This window comes from Rutilus rutilus (genome assembly GCF_951802725.1).
Source record: "Rutilus rutilus genome assembly, chromosome: 12".
In the NCBI taxonomy this organism is placed as follows: Eukaryota; Metazoa; Chordata; class Actinopteri; order Cypriniformes; family Leuciscidae; genus Rutilus; species Rutilus rutilus.
The window spans coordinates 4,014,072-4,034,937 of NC_140217.1; the positions used below are offsets into that span (position 1 = coordinate 4,014,072).

Below are 20,866 nucleotides of genomic sequence, written 5' to 3' on the forward strand. Positions count from 1 at the left end.
AATTAAAGCTGCTGGATTTCTTATTTCAATAATAACAGCTTATTTACCAGATTTTTTTTTTTTCCTTTTCCCTGACATTGAAAAGTATTTGTTCATTTATTATTGTAGTTTGTTTATCAATGTCCTAATTTGTGTCAAGGAAATTTTGCGTCTTGTTTTGAAGTTCCCAGGACAGACTAAGAAAGTTCTTGAGACGGCATCCCTGCTTTCCTTTCAGAACAGCCAAACGTCCCATTCCCAAACCAATAACATCACATCCATTGTAAAAATTAACTTAAAAAAACTCGCCTGCAGTTGAAGGTAATTTGGCTCATCTACCAGCCACTGTTGCAAATGACTTTGTAAGATCAATTTCAATTTCAGATTTAACAAGAAATGCTGTTGTTTAGTTTGCAAAGACTGGCGCTTGAAGAAACATTTGATTATTTCTTGAAGAGCAGATGAAACAAAAGCTGTCAGTGTGCCTGATGTCTGATTGGCTGTTTGTTCAGATGTTCACTCTGTTGTCATGCACACTACTTTTCTTAGCATGCATTTTGAATGCAAATGTTTGTTTACTTTGTTTAGACATTGTCTAACTCTAAATATAGTGACGAATCTTAAAGGGTAACTTTAGGGTCTAACTTTATTTGGTATCAAAAATAACATGAAGGAACAGATTATTATTATTTGTGTGTATTTTTTTATATATTTGTGGCACTGTTCTTTGTTCTCACACATATATTTCTTTTACCACCAAAACACTATTGTATTGCGTTTAATTAACTTAACCTGTATAATTTCACACTACACTTAATTATCAATGGTTAAACTAATGTAAAGGGTTACATTTTGCGATTGAAAGAACCCCCGGATGTGACGATTTCCAACGTATTGGATGAAGACAGCGTGCGAAGAAGGTGGCAAGGTGCACGGCGTCAGAGAAAATATAAAGTTAATCTAAAGGCAAAGTCTTTCATTTCTGTTAGTATTTCGGAAAGTCTGTTCTGGAATGCTTTTAATATGGGCAAAGACTTTCATTTCATACAGCGGTCATTGCAGAATCCAGCATAATGCCACATGTAAGGTAGAGGACAAATCTGTCACTGAAGACAGTTATGTCACTTTTTGTCTCACATTTTATAAAATGTATGCACAGTACTTGAGCAGTGCTTCATTTTATAAAATATATGCATAGTGTTTAAGTAGTTGACAGACACACATTTGTGTTTAATTTTTTAAGGAAAACAAAATGTTTTAGTTGGTCATTTTCATTACAAATATGGACAGCCAAACACGTTCCCCTCAGATTCCCAGAGTCACAAACAGACTCTGATGGAGACTGCTGACTTCTGCAAACCTCCGGGGAAGATGCTTTAAAGAGCCAGCTTCAAACAGCAGCTATCAAAGGCTTATTAGTTACTGAGAGACTGTGTGTGTGTGTGTGTGTGTGTTGGTGTGCATGTGTGTTTATGTGTGAGACAGATAGTTGAGGGCAAGGAATTAACAATGCAAATAAATTCTGCTAGCTAATTATCCTTGATGAAACAGAAAGAAGGTCAGTGTGACGGTGGTGTCAGGATTGACAGAAGTAATTTACAGGAGCGAGAAGAGCAGGACGAGGCCACGCCCCTCTGACATCACTCTCTCGAGACGCCTACATCACTGTCACTTCTGCTGGTTTCTGCTTTCCTTCATCATGTGCTGTTACACAGCAGACACCGAGCTTCTGCTCGCCTGAATCTGGAACAGTCCTCCTGAGGGGTTTGCACACCCTAATCCGTAATAGTGGCAAATTATTTGAATCTCATCTCCACATGAACATAATCACAGTAATGATGATTCATGTACAAATTGTTTATTATTTCATAAAAAAAAAACAAAAAAAACATCCGTTTTATGCTTAAGTTGCGGAAGTTTTGACAAAATATAGATTACGGTAAATAAATGTTGTTCATTGTTTTTGCTTATAGTTGAATGGTTAACTTAAGACTAAAGACTATTTCACAAAAAAAAAAAAAAGAACATATACAAAATCATGTTTCTGGGGAATTTTTGAGTTATGACTCTTTCAAATCAGTCTGTGAATTTACAAGTTTTGATCCAGTTCATAAAACATATTGATTCACTAAAATGAATCAAATATCCCAAAGCTAAAACCAGTGTTTGTTTGTTTTTCAGTATCATTGGTATACTTTTATAGTTTCTGTGAACTTTTTAATTAGATTTTATATATTTTCTTCATATAAAGTTTTTTTTAATATTTTATATTTTCAGTTTAATTTGAAAGTTTTAATAGTTTTTTTTTTATAATAAAAAATGAAATGTCTATTTTATTAAGTTTTAGTTTTTTGTTTATTTAGTTTTAGTTATTTAGTTACTGTAGTTATTTACAACAAGCTTGATTCTTTAATATTTTATTTCAGTTTTCATGTTTGCCACAGAAGATTTATTGTCTATTTATTCTCTTTGTAGTTCTCAGAAGATTTGTATGCAATCACGTTAGATTTAGAATGAAAACTCACAAATTGGAGGGAAAAAAATAATCCATTTTTCTGCGGCGCTGCAGATTCAGTGCGGACCGGTGTGAGACCTTGCTCCATTTAATATATGCCAGATCTGTCCTTCTCCTGAATCCCTCCTTACCACCATCACCTCTGGTTCCTCTCTTCTCCTCTGCTCATCCCCATGCAATCTGTTTTTATCTGCCAGCAGGAAGATTTTATTAAAAGCATTCAATTTCCCCAAGGGGGATCATGACTGCTCCTTGATTAAAGAGGAGATGAGAGGTTGCGCGAGGAAATGTCAGCCGAAGGAGGGGAGGAGGAAGGAGTGTTCTGTTTGTTTTGGTCTGTCTCTTCCTCCCAGGTGGAGAGGAGTTCATGTAGTGTTAATTAAAACAGCAGTAGCTAGAGGATGTGGCCCGGGCCCGGGTCCGGTCCGGTGGGGATCAGGGCCTTGATGAGGCGTGCATGTCCTACCTGAGAAACTCTGCTCAGGGACGATAGCAGGATTATTTAACAAGGGGCAGGAGGTTCATCCTCCCTGAAGAAATGAAATATCCACCGTTTAATACTGCTCCTATTCGGGGTCTAGTTGTTAAAGAGCTTTGCATAGTGATCTAAAGACTCGTAATGCATTTTAGCGTCACTTTTGGAAGTGTAGACGTGCTTTATAAGTTTATATAACAAAAATCATCAAGTCATGAAAGGTTGTGCATTACAATGTTATTTTAGTATCATTGAGATATTTGTATTATTTTGAATTAAAATGTCTCTTTAGTTTTTAATCATTTTTATTTCAGGTTTAGCTTTAGTTATTTTAGTGCATCAAGTTAAACTAAATGAAAATTGAGAAATGTTTTGCTTACAGGACAATAGAGATTGACAGGAAAATAGGGAAAAAAAATTATGACAATGCAATAAGTTCCAATTATTGCAATTATTATTTACTTGAGGTTTTTTTTTTTTCATGTTTTTGACAATGTTATTGTATCAAAACACCACAGCATCATAGAAGTGTTAATTGTGTCATTTTCAGTTTTTCGGTTAAAAGGCATCCGTCAAAAAAAATCAACACACTGTGATTATTTTCCTCATACTTTTGTCTTGGTTGATAAATGTACGAAATATTCCACATTTGTTTTGCTACATGAATTTTAGAGAAAAAAAAACCTTAAGGCATGAATAAATTGATCAAATTATCACTGAGACTAAACTTTTGGTGATCGCACATAAAACAATTTGGGATAATTTGCATCCCAATGGGATTTGAAATCCTATTACATTTATTTTGTTTTTTGGAAATGCATTTTTTGTATGTTCATATTGAAATGTCTGAGCTCATTTGCTCTTTCATGAGGCAGACTATTGAATGAACTACTTATTGAATGCTGATTCCGACTCGGCATAAGCATGAGACAACGGCATGAGCAAATATGATTTTTTTTTCTGTCCTATCTTTCCTCAATCACAGCTACTCTTTCATTGTTCTTGGGTTCTTGCTGACACTTACATCATTACAACCATTATACTGGACATACAGTATATCTAAACAAAACATTTGATTCCATCACTTGCAAAATGACAATGTGACAATCAGTTATAAAGATCAAACCACATCTCTTACTGTATATTTCAGCCAAATGGCGTTTTATGAACTAACCGAAACCATTTTTTACTCATATGTGGCACTTGGGTGTTGTTAATTTTGGTGCATGTGAAAAGTCAAGTACCAGGACTTCAGGATTAGCATGTCTATTCTGGGTCATGTGCACCAGCATTGTTGCATGTCTGAAGTATTCGCTCGCAGCCGCGACCTGTGAAAACTTCCAAAGCTGTAAACGATCTGTAATGACACCTGTCAGTTCAGACCGAGAGTACGTGTGCATGTGGAGACGGACTCTCTCGCTGTGTGTGAACTGTTGTTCTAGTTCAGACACTGAAGCATGGATATGTCCAGAGGAGCATTTGATTGTTCAGGGATTTCATTGCTCAAGACGCTTAATGGAGTTCTTATTTACTATTTATTTAAATACCATCTCAGATGTCTCTCCTAAAATCCCTAAAAATAAACACAAATCAATAGTTCTCATACAGATATATAGAGCTTTAAAATGAATGCGGAGAGCAGCTCCGAACATTTCATCTCGGAAGAATGTGATGAGAAATGTTTGAGCCCATATTGAAAATCTCTGATATTTAATTGCAGACTTGGTATCTGGGCAAATATGAGATTGCATTTTGAAATTGCTTATATTAAGGTTAGAGATCTGAACAATCTGAACATTAATTTAACAAAACAGGATGTAACATAAAACCCTAATGTGCGTAAATGATTGTTGTTTCAATGCAAATCTATCAAATATAAGCGGTCACAGAAAGAATTCTGTTTTAATGGAAATTATAAGATGATTTGTACTTTTTCACTTTTAAAAACTGTAAATTTAACATAATTTTTAACTTTAAAATGTTGTATTTTACTGTAAAATCACATGAAATGTGCCAGTACAGTTTTTCACCGTAGAGTAAGGGAACTTGCCAGTAACCAAGGGGCAGTCATGGCCTAGTGGTTAGGGAGTTGGACTGGTAACCCAAAGGTTGCTGGTTCGATTCCAGAACCGGTGGGAAATGACTGAGGTGCCCTTGAGCAAGGCACCTAACCCCTAATCGCTCCCCGGGCGCCACACAAAGGCTGCCCGCTGCTCTGGGTGTGTGTATTCACGTTTGCAGTGTGTGTGTGTTAACTACTCACTACTCTGCTCCTAATGTGTGTGCATTAACTTGGATGGGTTAAATGCAGAGGTCAAATTCCAAGTATGGGTTACCATACTTGGCCGTCATGTGTCACTTTCACTTTCACTTTCACTTTCAATTATTTACCTTAGCATTTTTACAGTCTGTTATCATTAAAACTACTTTCATTTTTGGGTGACAGTTTGATTCTGTGCAGCATTTAGTCCAGGAATTCACAACCTAGTAACATTAGACAATATCCTCAGGGCCTAATGTCACATTGTCTCATGTCTTTTAAATTCAGCAGCATGAGACACGCTCTCACCGACACTCGCAACCCATAAAGATCCTTCTGTCTTCCCCTGAGCAAATCCTTCCCTCTGTCTGCGCTTCAGGTGAATGCGACTCGCCTCCAGAAATGTCTGAGAATCCAGCAGTAATACTGAGCCAGACACCTCGTCGCAGAGAACAAAAGCCTCAGTGCGGAGGCACACACACCAGAGCTGGGCGGACAGGTCATCGTGACACACGTCTGACTGAATGTACCACTTCATTATGCTTCAGTCACACACCTGACCTGCGATGCAAAGAGCGACAGATTTCTGTCTGCATTTTATACAGTCTGGGTGCTATGACAGTATTTAGTGCGCGGCAGTAGAAATATGTCGCAGATTCATCCACATACAGTTCAAAAGTGAGGAATTTTTTATGTTTTTGAAGTCTCTTATTACTCATTATTTACAAAAAAAATACAGTAAAGACAGTAATGTTGGCAAATATTATTACAATTTAAAATAGCTGTAGTATATTTGAATATGTATAACTTATTCCTGCGATCAAAGCTGAATTTTCAGCATCATTACTACAGTCTTGATCCAGTGTCACATGATCCTTCAGAAATCATTCTGATATGATGAACATTTATGATTATGAACGTTGAAAACGGTCGTGCTGCTTCATATATTTGTGTAAAACATACTTTTATGATTCTAGGATTCTTTTATGAATAGAAAAACAACAACATTATTTGTTACATTATATATGTCTTTACTGTCACTTAAAGTGTAATGATAGGTTATTTAATAATTGATGATACTAATAGGTCACACCGCTCCATCCCTAATAAAGTCTCTGCAATCTGTCTAAAAACAATGTTGAATCCTTAATTGTCAGTTTAGTCCTAAGAAGTGCATTCATGTGTTTGCACTTGGCAACGACAGTCTGTACTGACACACACTGCTCATCGTCTGTTTTACAGAGCGTAATATGCTCAGTCTGGGTGTTTTTGATAATCTCCCTGTGGTGATGAACTTATCAGGTAAGACTGGGATGGAAACAGACAGGGAGAATGTTGTCTTTCATTTTATTTCCTCCGGCGGGCGAGGACGGGTCGCCCCCCGATCCCTCTGATGTGTTTTCCTGAGGGTTGCCATGGCGATAAGCCTCCATGCGCGGGCAGAACTGCGCCGACGGTTTGCGAGAGAGACGGTGAGGCGTGTTGGGACGGCGTCATGTTCATGGCTAATGCTTTCTGACTGACAGGCTGTCAGTTTAGCCGTGATTCCAGCATTCAGGGATTACAGGCTGGAGGGAGTAATCCACAAATTCCACCGTATCAATGCGGCAGCGTTGGGGTCATGTAATAAGGCATAATATTTCCGCCTGACTAATTTGTCAGAGCCAGTCCGGTTTCAAGCTCCTTGCATGCTTTAATGAAATACCTTGGTGTTAAATTACTGTGGGAAATCTGCATGTGTGATGCGTGCTGGCATCATCGCAGCCGAGCTGACAGTGTGGCTATTCACGTCTCCCTATTATTGGAGAATTAATAAGGGTGATTGAGTTTCAAGGGTTTTCCTTTATTATTTGTTTTCGTTCTCTTTCAAGTGAACAACTGGAGGGATGACATGTTTTCTTCAGCCATCAGGGTTCAACAAAGGGCTTCAAACAAGTCTTGGTTACAAAAAGTCTCCAGAGAATGTGACGTTTAACGAACTTTCTGTGTGAAAACTGATATGTGAAACCCAGATTCAAAAGCGACGTATCTTTAGTTCTTCGATGCATCTTGTTTTTGGAGCACTTTGGATGATTTTGTTGGCACAGTCTACACATTTGCATTGCTGCGGGAGAAGAGCAATATTTATTTTTAGTGATGCTTGCTAAGACAGGAAAAAAACCCTAAAGATTGACACTGAAGGAGGGACATGAGTCTTATGAATGCATGACGGTTTTAAATTGGGCTTTAAGCAACCACTCACCCTTACAACCTCATAACACTGAACTAAACAACACTGAGAACACCTGAGCGAGGCCCTTGTAGCAAAAAAATATTTTGTGTTCTCATTAGTGCTGCACGATTAATCGTATCGCAATCGCAATCGCAATGTCAAGCCTACGCGATTATATGACGCAAAATGCTGCGATTTTTATATTAAATAAACAAATTAGCGCTGTTAACGCAATTAACGCAGCATCCCGCTCTTATTCATGCAAATGCTTTTAAACCATTCATGCGCGATAAGACAAAAAAAGAACGTGCTGTCAGTGAATGTCCTCCTGACATACACACACACACACGACCCACCGATAGACGCGCGCCAGTATCGTACAGACAGCCCGCCAGTATCAAGTTCTCTTGCGCGGTAGAACGAACAACACGCATGTATGCCAAAATGAACGCGCTGCCTGTGAATGTCCTGACTATGACACACAGAAAGACTCGCGCTAATATCGTGCGTGCGCACAAAACAGCATGCCAGAATACAGTTCTCTTTCGAGCTTGAACGAACAATAACACACACAATTATGCCAAAATGTCTTTTTGTCGAGTATCTTCATAACATAAGAGTAGTCTTATGATGAACGTGAAGAGTTGTGACTCGTGAGAGAATGAGGCGTGTGAGATCCGCGTCTCTGACAGCAGCGGCTGGTCTTAAAGGGACAGTACACAGTAGCCACTAATTATATCTGTCGCTAAAGTTAATCAAAGAACAAAGGGAACATAGAAAAACACTCACTGCTCTTGACTAAAGAACTTTTTTCTTTAGGCAGATTATCACTAATCTGTGTGTGCATTTATTTTCCTTGAGAACCAAGCAAGTTGACTCATGAAACCATTTGTTTATTATATCGCATATCGCAATCGCAATATTGACCTCTATTATCGCAATATGACATTTTCCCCAAATTGTGCAGCCCTAAATCTCATTTTAGTTTATTTTTTAATAACATTAATTGAGTTACATTCTAAAGAAAACGTAGGCCCGGTTTCACATCATTTAATTAGCTTTTATAAACGTGCCTTAGAAAAAAACATTACTGATGTGCATCTTGAGACAAAACAATGACACTGATATGTTTTAAGATATTTCAGTGCAAGTTACTTTCAGTTAAAAAAGCTCAAACATGCATTTTAGTCTGGGATAAGGCTTAAGCCTTGTCTGTGAAACCAGGGGTTAATGTTTAGTAAAAATGTTTAGCAGTTGGCTAAAATAAATCTTTGTCATATTTATGGAATGATAGCAGCTCACATCATTTGAGGGAGAATTGGGGAAACATGTTTGTGCTTATGTTGAGATCTCAGATTTTTGGTTATTTTAGGATTATTTATACACTATAGAAGTATTTAATACTATTTTGAATTATCTTTTATTTTTTAATTAGTAATTTTGGTATTTTCTAGGCCATTTGTATTAGTATTTTATATTTTATTTATTTTTTTGGGGTCACAGTTTTGTTTAGGGTCCAATTCTCACTATGAACTATTAGCTACGACTTTTGCCTCAATAAACTAAACTAAATGAATAGTTAGTAAGGTAATAAACTAAATAAATTAATAGTTAGTAAGGTAGTTGTTAAGTTTAGGTATTGGGTAGGATTATGGGATGTAGAATATGATCATGCAGAATAAGGCACTAATAAACAGGCAATATCATAGTAAATATGCATGCTAATAAGCAACTAGTTAATAGTGAGAATTTGCCCCTTACCTTTTTACCTTTTTTTTCTATTTAACCTTAAATTATTTTTATTTCAGGTTTAGTTTGTCATTTTAGTACTTTAAACTTAAAAAAATTATTTCAGTTAGTGACCAAGGTAACATCTGCAATTTACAATTTAAAGTTTTTTTAAGTGTGAGGTTTTCAATATATTTTCTTTTATTTCACCTTTATTTAAATAAATAAAAAAATTAAATAGGTTTAGTATTAGTTAACGATAAAAGCACATACTTTTGGCATGTAAAACTGAGCACCCTGTTGAGATCTCTTTTGTGACTTTAGAGACGACAAGCGTGAGATTACCAGGGTTTGTTTTTTTTCTTTTTTTCAGGTGAAGCATCTGACAAGCAGGAGTCTTTATTTGCTACATTTAATTGCATTACTGGCGAGGAGGAACAGTTGTACACAATAGTATCTGTCTCAAACCCTCCTTCCCCCGTGGCAGTGACCTGGAATGGACGATTCCTTTAGAACCAGAAGTTCTGTATCTCACTGCAGCTGGTGTTGGTTTATTCCCACTGGGGTCTATTACCAAACCTGTGTGTCTCACAAAGGCCTGTAGTGCGTAGACGCGACCCTACAGTGACCTTACCTAGTCATTCCTACAATGCACCTTCTCAACAGAAAACAAACACGGAGACAAAGGCAGGTCCTCCAGCAGGACGAGGTGTTCCTCGGCACATGTTCTCACACATCGAGAGAGAGACCTCTCCAGGGAGTCTCCCTCGCGTCATTTGTGCATATTCTCTCATTGCAAGGCTCTTGCTAAGCTCTTTATGAAGGCGTTCTCTCCTATTGTCTCTCAGAGAAACTCTCCAGCTGTAGTGTAGCATAAAAGAACCTTCCTGTGAGAAAAGTAAACTTTAGTGCTTCGTGACACCGTAATTTAACTGCGGAGGAGTCCGGTTTCGTCATTGTGTTTGCAAAGGAAAACCCATATACAATGTTTAACTGTTTCAGTGCCAAAATGGAGTGTGAGATGTTGAACATTTTATTTTTATCTATTTCTTAAAAAAAAAAATCAAATCATGATTGGGATTTGAACCACAAAAATCTCTAAAACATTTTCTTAATTAGTTCTTTGTCTTGTTTTCCAGTAAAGATCTAAACAGCTTTAAAACATTAGATGCTAAGACTTGTTAAGGAAAGTTATTTTTTATAATTAATGTAGGAAAATGTAATGAGATTTATAAAACTAGCAACTGTTTGCCAATTACGGTTTAGAAGAATAAATTTAATTCAAGATGTTTTCTTTGAAAACAAGACTTATTATCTTACATAAACTCATGTTGCAATAAATCTAACCTTGTTTTAAGGACATTTAGATATTTTAGTAGAAAACAAGATAAAATACTGATAATTTTTTATTTATTTTTTTCTGCAATGAAATCTGAAAGATAACATGTCATGCTTTGCTGCCAGTAGAAAGATTTGAAGTGTTCAGACTTTAAAAAATTCATGATCAGACCTCTTTTAGTTGATGCAATGAAGAGAATTATGTGGAAAAAGAATCCAGATCCTCTTCAATTCACATTGTATATGCAATGGTAAAGTGAATCAAACTAAAAGCAGCTCCTAAGATTGAGCTTATGTAAAGCGTTAAATGCAGCCTAGGGTCTTTTTGTTAATCTACCCGAGGCAAACTTTCGTTTAAAAGCATAATTAGAATGGCAACGCCACTTTTAAGTTTGACCGTATTTTCGTTTTCGGTCAAATTGCCTTTTGAATGGGAGTGCTTGGGGCACGACTATGATAGCATCAAAAATCTCTATTTTTAAAACACTAATGCGGCTCGACACAACATGAAACTTTGCTCTAAGTATCACCAGGGGCTCTACACATGAACTCCAGCATTGAGAACATTGTTTGTGTACACAGAGTTTACTAAAAAGAAAGATTTTGACCAACTCACTGTGTTTCCGTCCGCCGCCATTTTGACAGTCAAAAATAGTCGATCTCCGAATGCAACGTAACAGGGAGGAGAGTAAAGATGGGAAGCTCCTAAAGCTCAGTTCCATATAAATTCACGGATAATTTATGGTTTTGTCGTTAGAGAAAATCAATATTGACCTTGTATCTGAAAAAGGATCCTCATATAAGAAGCAATACTAAAATTCAGAGTCAGTTCATTCGCATTCGGAGATCGACTATTTTTGACTGTCAAAAGCCCGTGGACACAGTTAAAGTGAGTTGTTCAAAATCGTTCTTTTTAGTAAACTCTGTGTACACAAACAATGTTCTCAATGCTCGAGTTCATGTGTAGAGGCTCTGGTGATACAGCACAGTTTCATGTTGTCTCGAGCCGCATTAGTGTTTTAAAAATAGCTATTTTGATGCTATCATAGAAGTGCCCCATTCACTCCCATTCAAAAGGCAATTTGACTGAAAACGAAAATACGGTCAAACTTAAAAGTGGCGTTTCCATTATAATTATGCTTTTACACGAAAGTTTGCCTCGGGTAGATTAACAAAAAGACTCTAGGTTGCATTTTGGCGAGAGTAACCTTTTAAACATTAAATCACCGTTTTTTAATAATCACACTATACCATATCACAGTTTTGATGTTTTCTCTATTAATTGTGCAGCCCATGTGTGTTTGCAAAGCTCAATTAGTGTATGAACAGAGAACTCTTAGAACATTGAGTCCCATATGTTTCCAGTCTGCACCTGCTGTTCTTAATGATGCTGATTTGCATCAAGTTGTTTCATCCTCCATTATCTGTGAGAGTGTGGTGACCGCTGGATGCTGTTTGGTTTCTCTCTGGTTGTGCTCATCCACTCCTCATTTCCCATTTCAAACATGCAGAAACACTCACAGCACATTATGTAAACTCCTGTGCTGTTCCCTTCTCTTACCACTCAACCACATATCAGAGAAACTCTCTGCCTCATAGATCCTGTTTACATCTGGTAGTGACATCCATCTCAAGTAATTGAAATCACAAGTGAAGTGCTAAACGTGGGGTATTGAAGACACATTTTGATCGGATCACTCAAGCCGCTTTCAGAGGTGAACGTTCACATTGTATTGTGTAGTGTAAACGGTAATGGGCTCTGATGCATCCTGGACAACAGCGACAAATTAAAGATATTCATAATGTTACAAAAGATTTCAATTTCAGATAAATGCTGTTCTTTTGAACTTTTTATTCATTAAAGTATCCTGAATCATGTATTGTATCACGGTTTCCACAAAAATATGAAGCAGCTCAACTGTTTTAAACATTGATAATAATCAGAAATGTTGCAAATCCGCATATTATAATGATTTCTGAAGGATCATGTGACACTGGAGTAATGATGCTGAAAATTCAGCTTTTATCACAGGAATAAATTACATTTTAAGATATATTCACATAGAAAACAGTTATTTTAAATCATTGAAATATTTCACAATATTGCAGTTTTTATATGATCAAATAAATGCAGCCCTAGTGAAGATAAGAGACTTCTTTCAGAAACATTAAAACATTTACTGACTCTAAACTCTCTCTTATTTCACTACAAACCAGTGTGTCTTACTTTCTTCTGTGGAACACAAAAAAAGATATTTCCAAAATATATCATCTTTCGGGTTCAACGGAAGAAAAAAGTCACCAAGTTTTGGAATGACATGAGGGTGATTTTATTGAACGATATAGTGACATAGTTGCTATGACTAACAACATATTAAGTGATGTATGTAGTCACACACAATCAGAGACCCTCCACTTGATAAAATGCATTTGAAATACATAATAATACCAGGTGTAAACGGGGCCACAGCTTTCCATGACCCCGTTTTCACAGAGTCACGTTTTTGCAGTTTACACGCTTATAATGGTATCGCTTTCAAAACTCGTTTTCAAAAATGTGCATTCAAACCTACCTCAAAGTTTGCCTTCTCAGGCCACCAAAACACCATTGTCGTGTAAATGAACAGCCAGAACCCATTAAAAGTTTTCTGTTTTCAGTTGAAACCGGCGTACACTGAAAATGAATCAATTCAAAACTTACTTAAGCTAGACAATGACTTTCTTCTAGAGCTGTTGTACAGCCAAAACAATCTTTGTTGCATTCATTTCCTATTATCACTGTAAATCTGCTTTGAAACAATCTGTATTGTAAAAAGCACTATATAAATGAAGATGACTTGACCTCTGCAGTGCAAAAAAGAGGCATGTGTACATAACGTAATTCTACCATTTCATTTTAGTAGTATTGGTGCCTAGATTAGCAATGCCAACATTAGAGTTCCTGTAGTCAAACTGTGGGTCAGGCAGAGCCAGGCGTTCAGTGAGGTGTCACTATATCCGGAGGGAAATCACCCCCTCACCCTCATATATCCATGACCAGAAACACCACGGGCGGATTAGTCACGCCTCGGCCCGCTCGTATTTACATTAGCCGTGGATTTCACACCATGATCTCTACTCCACCTCTGTCTTACAGTCACGCATTTCAGCTGCTTCAGACCAATCGCCTCGGGTGGTCCTGCGTACAAACATTTGTAAGAGCTGAGCTTTAGAAAAACGAGCCGTGCCACTTTTCCGACCGAAAAAGCCCAGCTTATCATGCAATTCATTCATGTGTGCTGACACCTCTATTTTTGTCATATTGTGTGTGTTTTCCAGAGGACCAGATCCCTCACGGCTTCCCGACCATAGACATGGGTCCACAGCTGAAGGTGGTGGAGCGAACGCGCACTGCAACCATGCTTTGTGCCGCCAGCGGGAACCCCGATCCAGAGATCTCCTGGTTCAAAGACTTCCTACCTGTCGACATTAACAGCAGCAATGGACGAATCAAGCAACTCCGTTCAGGTAAAAAGAACACTGTGAACACACAAAAGCCGACAAAGCTTGAAGAATAAACTATAATCAGTGCACTTGCTTTTTGCAAAGATGATGATTGCATACATTGATGCTAGCGTTCCCTGCTGAACATACATCATTTTTTTTTACCTCGACAACAACAAAGACAATATAGAGCACAACCAGATATTTTCCCATTCATTTTCTCCATTGGGATTTCAGAAAATTCTTCAATAAAGAGTTCTAAGCCTTGAACCAAACCAGCTCCCAGATGAATCACATTGCAACACTTAAAAGAAACATAAAAAAGAGGCAACGGTTCAAGACTGTGCACTTATTTCATGAGGGATCGATGGAACTGAATCAGAAACGACAATATAAAATTATTACCTGTGCACTGATCAAAAGTTTAGGGTCTTTTTTTTAATTTATTTTTTACGAAATTAATGTTTCTTGAGCAGCAAATCAGCATATGTGACCCTGGATCATAAAACCAGTCATAAGTCGCACGGGTATATTTGTGGCAATAGCCAACAATACATTGTATGGGTTAAAAATTTACGATTTATCTTTTATGCCAAAAATCATTAGAATATTAAGTAAAGATCATGTTCCATGAAGATATGTTGTAAATTTCCTACTGTAAATATATAAAACATTTATTTTTGTGAGTGAATGCAGCACAATCGCGAACATAAATGGACAACTTTAAAAGTGATTTTCTCAATGTTTTGATTTTTTGCACCTCAGATGCAAGATTTTCAAATAGTTTTATCTCAGACAAATTTTTCCTATCCTACCAAATCATACATCAATGGAAAGCTTATTTATTCAGCTTTCAGATTATGTATAAATCTCAATTTAAAAAAATTGACCCATGTGACTGGTTTTGTGGTCCAGGGTCACATATTAGTATGATTTCTGAAGGATCATGTGACACTAAAGACTGTAATGTAATGTAAATGATAAATTCACTTTAGTAATGATGCTGTAAATTCAGCTTTGCATCACAGGAATAAATTACATTTTGAAATATAAAAAGTGGAGGGAATGAATGGGATTTTTACTTGTGGAATCCTACTATTGTGCTTTATAGCGAGCTAAGGCAGTGCATCTGTATGACAAGTGACATTTCAGATGAAATGAGCCTCTGGTTTCATTTCATGTCTTGAAGTAAAAAGAAACAAACAGGAAGACAGACTGGCTCACAGTTATTATTCACATAACCCTCCGGTTAGGACACACAAACATGATTAACATGACAGCACAGTGATTTGTTTTGATTAGAATAGTCGGCCCCTGTCAACAATAGTTTCCTACGTCAATCGTCAAACAGCTCCGTATTTGTCACATTATTCCCATTTGGCCAATCCATCTTGCAGCTACCAGACAATCACATAATTTATTTGTTTGGATACAGTCCATTATTTGATCCTGAGATTAGCTTTGCTCTCCAGCCATTAGTGTGAAGGCCTTTTTCCATTAACGAATGCTAATGAAACAATTTTTCAGTTCGTGACCTTTTACAGAACGGCTAGGAACAAATAGGAAAAGCACGCATAATTCAATACCTAGCTCTTCAAACGGAAACTTAATCTCACTGGAACATGTCATTGTGTACGAGTAATTACCACCAACCCTGCCAAAGCAGGTGATTCTCTCCTGGACATCAATCAACAATCTGTTTACAATGCAGACTCCTGGCAGAATCTGATAAAGAGAGATGGGAAAGAGAGGGTGAGAGTGTTTTAGGATTGTAATCCTGCTACTCTCAATGTAAACACTCACAAGTGGACTATATGTCACGAGTCGAGCCTCTTACACATGTGAGCTGTAGGACATTCAGATATTAGTGTAGTTAAACATGGACCCTTTTCACATTTCCAGGGTATAATTCTATTCTATAATAAACCAAAACAACAAAAATATCATTTTTGCATCCCCATTTTCTCCTGTAGCTAAATACAAATCCATGCATTAGCATTTCTACAACTTTAAACATTGTTTCCACACCAATTCTTTTTTTCAGTGTAGTCTTCTGTAATTTAATGCCAAGGTAATAAAAAACAATGAAAAAATAACCCTAACCCTAACCGTAAGTATTAATTTCGGCATCATTTGAGCCACGGACAAACATGATGCTTCAAATTTTGCATCTTCTTACATTTTGCAATTACTTTTATTAGCAGTCGAAACATTGTTCCCTGGCAGATGATGAAAAGTTGAAAATCCCCTAGACATTTGTCACCGATTTGTGCACTAAGCTCTCAGGCAGAGGTGATTTATGATGATTGGTGTGCAGATCTTTATGAACAGAGATGTGTCAGGCTGATAATTGATTTCTCCTCAGTAAGATAATGGATGTCCAGCTTAGCTGCTGTTTAAAGTCTTAAATACAGCCAGGATTGATAGCGACTGCCTCTCGACTGCCGGCGAATAGAGAACTCTAACTTCCAACTGATCTTTATGGGGGGAACATTAACACATACTTGAGTTTTCTCCCTCTAGCCATAGTGAAGATATAGTAAAGTCCTACTATTCTTCATTATGCTCACGCTACACTGCAGACTCTGCCCAAACATCATCCTGGGCTTTCTGAGGGTCCCAGTGTACGCCAGGCTCTCTGTAAACTGCTGATGGCTTTGGAGCACAATCCACACAGTTTACAGGGGCTTCCTCGTGTCTCTGACCCCCCTCCCGAATCTGAACTGTTTTCACATGGTGGAGTTGGTTGACTTATGATCCCGATTGACAAGAATCTGCATCATAGTCAACAGACGATGCTTTTTTCAAAGTTAAAAAAGTCACTTTCTCAAAATAATAAGACTCAAAGTTCGGTCAATGCATTGAGATTGAACTCTTACTTTGCACAAAAAAAAAAAAAAAGGTTTTCTTCTGTGTTGCATCAGACAACTGTATTTATTCAGCACAGCTGCTGTCGGATCCAAAGGCCAAAGTTGTGCTGGAGGTAGAATGTGCATCACTGTAAAAAATAGCTGACGACCCTTGTGCAGAGAGAGTTGAAATTATTACTCAGCCGTCACAAGAATGAGTCATTTAAAGGCCAAAACATACTCTACACAAGTACATTAACTCAGAGACTTTTAGCTAATCAAGCTTGATTTCACACATGGTGCTTGAAAATGTCAAAATGCAATTCATTTCAAATTACAAGCTTCACATGGGGCGCTAATGCAGATATTAGTGTAAACTCTTCTTCTATGGACAGTTTTCTGTCCTGTTTTGCTGAGCAGTTTAGTTTAAACGAATTGAACTTTCACCATGTGTATAGTCAGCTATCTGAATAATAACATCTTTTTTGATTGCACAGACATTTAGCACAGTAACTCCCTTGAGTCCTGGAGGAGTAACTCAAGAACGTGTACAACAGTACAGCGCTCTTTTGTGTGCTTGCATAGAGTATGTTTCTGCCCTAAAGCAGCAAATGTAAACTATACGTAATGTGACTGAACACTGAGAACAGAAGAGCCAAACATCTTCTGGGAAGATTGTACATGCCGCTTTTTAAATAAGAAATTCTCCTGTTCATCTTTCTCTCCTCTTCTCTCTCTAGCTCTTGCTCTCTTTCACACTAACAGTTCTCTTTAATCTTATTTGCATTCATATTACCTCACCAGGTGGTACACCAATCAGAGGTAAGAATGCTGAAAACAGAAAATATCCAAATGCGTCATCTTTCGATTTCGTTGTCACCTCAAAGTGTCCCCCCTCCATCACCCTGTCCTCATTCTGGAGTCTTTCTCTCTTTGTCTTCCTCCTCCTCGTCTTCAATCCGGCCTCGTCTCTGTGCATGAACCTCTGCTCGTCTGTCTCACTAATGAACGTCTGATTCAGCCAAATTGAAAAGAATATACTGTGTTTAAAGACAGCTATACCAAACCACCAGAAAACACGCAGTTGTTTTCTCTGCAAAGATGCATCCAGTTAACATCTACATGGGTGAATCTCACCTGTCAAGAACATACTCGTCATATTTCACCAAATCTGTGGAAGATTGCATTAAAGAAAATGAAATCTGTTTTAGCTACAATAAGAATTATGTATTGTGACATTATTTTAATGTCATTTTCGTCTGAACTGAACTTTATTCAGAGATAAAGGCCTGTTCTGATGACTGGCAGTCTGTCTGATCAATAAGTCAGCAGACTTGCGGTTTGAGAAATTGTGAGATACCTTGACAACATCTCATTCCCCGCAGCAGAAAATCTTAATGTCATTATGACAGTTTGCATTAACCAAGTGCCTCTCATCTCCCGGCTTTTAGCAGGAGAATCCAGAATGTCCAAACTGAGTGATAGAAAAGCTCCCCGTTGACATGACAGAACTGATGTATAAAAAAGAAGAAAGAAAGAGAGAAAGAAAGAAATTCAAAATTTGACTGTAACTCTGAGCCGAACTCTTCAGAGGGAATGTCAGGGCGAGAAAGTGAGATTAGACTGAGAGAGGCCAGCATGACATCTTTCAACATCAGTCGGATACTAGCGTTTCAAGTGTAATAAGTGATAGAAAAGCCTTCTTTCCTGACGACTAGAGAAAGAGACAGTAGCTCTGTTCCAGACGCTGTTGAGCTGCATTTGTAAATACCATAGGCATAATGTGAAGGCCATTGCAAACAGAAAACTGCTAAATTAAAAGATACCTCATTTGAATCAAATGCAACATCACATATTGCAAAGTATTAATAAAAACTTCTCACTCCTGATAAGTTACTACAAGTTTGGAAATCCAAAATATAATGTGATCCGAAAAAGGAAACAGTAACACTTTAGTTTAGGGTCCAATTCTCACTATTAACTTGTTGCTTATTAGCGTGCCTATTACTAGGTTTATCAGTGCTTATGAATCACGTATTAATGCCTTATTCTGCATGATCATATTCTACATCCCATAATCCTACCCAATACCTAAACTTAACAACTACCTTACTAACTATTAATAAGCAGTAATTATGAGTTTATTGAGGCAGAAGTCGTAGTTAATAGTTAGTTAATTGTGAGAATTTAAACTAATTTAAAGTGTGACCAAAAAAACATCAGATAGAAACAAAATTAACAGCAGGTGGGTCATTGATGCTTTATTATTCTCCTGCTGCTACAGACAATTATAGGAAATGTAGTTTTACAAGATGTATTTGACAGATGCTTTTATCCAAAGCGACATTGTATTTAAGCTATACATTTTATCATTCATTCATTCCATGGGAATCAAACCCATGACCTGGTGTTGCTAGCGCAATGCTTTACTGTTTGAGCTATAGTCAGGAATGCGTTGATGCTAGTCTTATTTTAGTATAATGATATACTATTATAGTTTTTTTATTTTTTATTTGTATTCGTTTTTTGTCTATATAGATTAAGTTTCTAGTAAATAGACATTAGGCCATTCACACCAAGAACAATAACTATAACAATTACTATATTAGCGTCCTCGTCAGCAGACGGTATCGTTGTGTTTATTCTGAGCGCACGCTGCCACTTTAAATGTCTGAGCTCTTTAAAGTCTGGTGTATTCTGATTGGCTGTCAATGTTTTTATCATTCATCAGCTAGAATTGTTTTTTTTTAAATCTGAAAGTGATTCCAACAATATGATTTATCTGTGCCTTTAATGTTATAGCTGTGGTATAGACTATTCTTTTACATTTAAAATGATTTTTATAGTTATTGTCTTTGGTGTGAACGGGCCTTTCGACAGCGAGGCGGCTCAGTGGGGTTTGGAACAGATCTAATGTGTGTGTGTTTATGTGTGCTGTAAGGGTCATTTGTTTGTATAATGAACTCTTGGAGCGAGGTTAATGCTCAGTATCGTAATGAGGTCTCATACACTCACAGTCTTTGGATTATGTTTCTATTGTTAATGCACACGTTTAAACCCATCCCATAATGCATTTCAGGACTACTTCTGAAATACACTGACGACATCTTTAGTTTTCTCGGTGTGCCTCCATCCTCCACAGATTGCATGATGTATGTCACATCACGCAAACAAACAGCACCGCCATACTAAAAAAAACCTAATGAGCGAATTATTTCCTTATTTTGTCAGAACAAAATGTCAATGATATGTTTGTGTGAATGCATGTGTTATTAAGATGAGCAGAATGCTGAAGCCAGGTAAGTGGCTGTATGAGAACTGTATCTGTCATGATACTGTTGGCAGGAAAAAATACTTTTAACCTTTTAGTTTTAGTTTTTTCTTTGGTTTGGATGCACTGAGAATGTACAGTATTGACAGTAATTGCAGCGGCTGTATTATGTCTTAATAGATCGATTCTCTAAAAGCACAGCATTGCCTCGGCTAGCAGAATAGCAGAGTTTATGTACAGTGACGGTTATAGCCGGCGTAGCCTGCAGGTGTTTTTACTTGCCACAATGAATAAATAACTCAGTTTGCTTTAGATTTATTGAATTATGGAGTGAAAGATGTTGCTCTTTCAGTATTTAGAGAGACAAGAAAGGTCATATGCCAGCCGAGTGCTAGTCAATGAAGTGTGTAGAAAAAATGTTCTTCTCCTCGGGCCACCCTGGTTTAAAGCGATGGAAGTTTCAATTGTTTGTGAGTGTGTGTGTGAGAGAGCATTTCTGTCTGGTTTGTGATTGCTTATGTTGTGTTTGCAGGGGCGCTGCAGATCGAGAACAGCGAGGAGTCGGACCAGGGCAAGTATGAGTGTGTGGCGGTGAACAGCGCAGGAACACGCTACTCCGCTCCTGCCAACCTCTACGTCAGAGGTAAGATCTTCAGCCAAACCCAAAACCCCGTCCCGTTTCACCTCGATCTGCTCTCCATACAGGCTTTACCGCGGCCAGAACAGGACCTGTCTCTCAAAAACTCACATTTCTCT

General features: G+C 37.5%; 1 protein-coding gene across 5 annotated transcripts in view; it reads left to right on the forward strand.

The window, feature by feature from the left end:
- ptprfa (protein tyrosine phosphatase receptor type Fa) overlaps nt 1–20,866 on the forward strand; it is a 232,051-nt gene that overhangs the window by 112,306 nt on the left and 98,879 nt on the right. For 4 of the 5 annotated variants that reach the window (XM_084425208.1, XM_084425210.1, XM_084425212.1 and 1 more), the window contains exons 5-7: nt 13,826–14,014; nt 17,644–17,661; nt 20,643–20,753. In XM_084425208.1, the coding sequence (XP_084281334.1) occupies nt 13,826–14,014; nt 17,644–17,661; nt 20,643–20,753 (318 nt within the window). The remainder of the gene's footprint in view (nt 1–13,825; nt 14,015–17,643; nt 17,662–20,642; nt 20,754–20,866) is intronic. The other variant, XM_084425209.1, reaches the window with a different exon arrangement.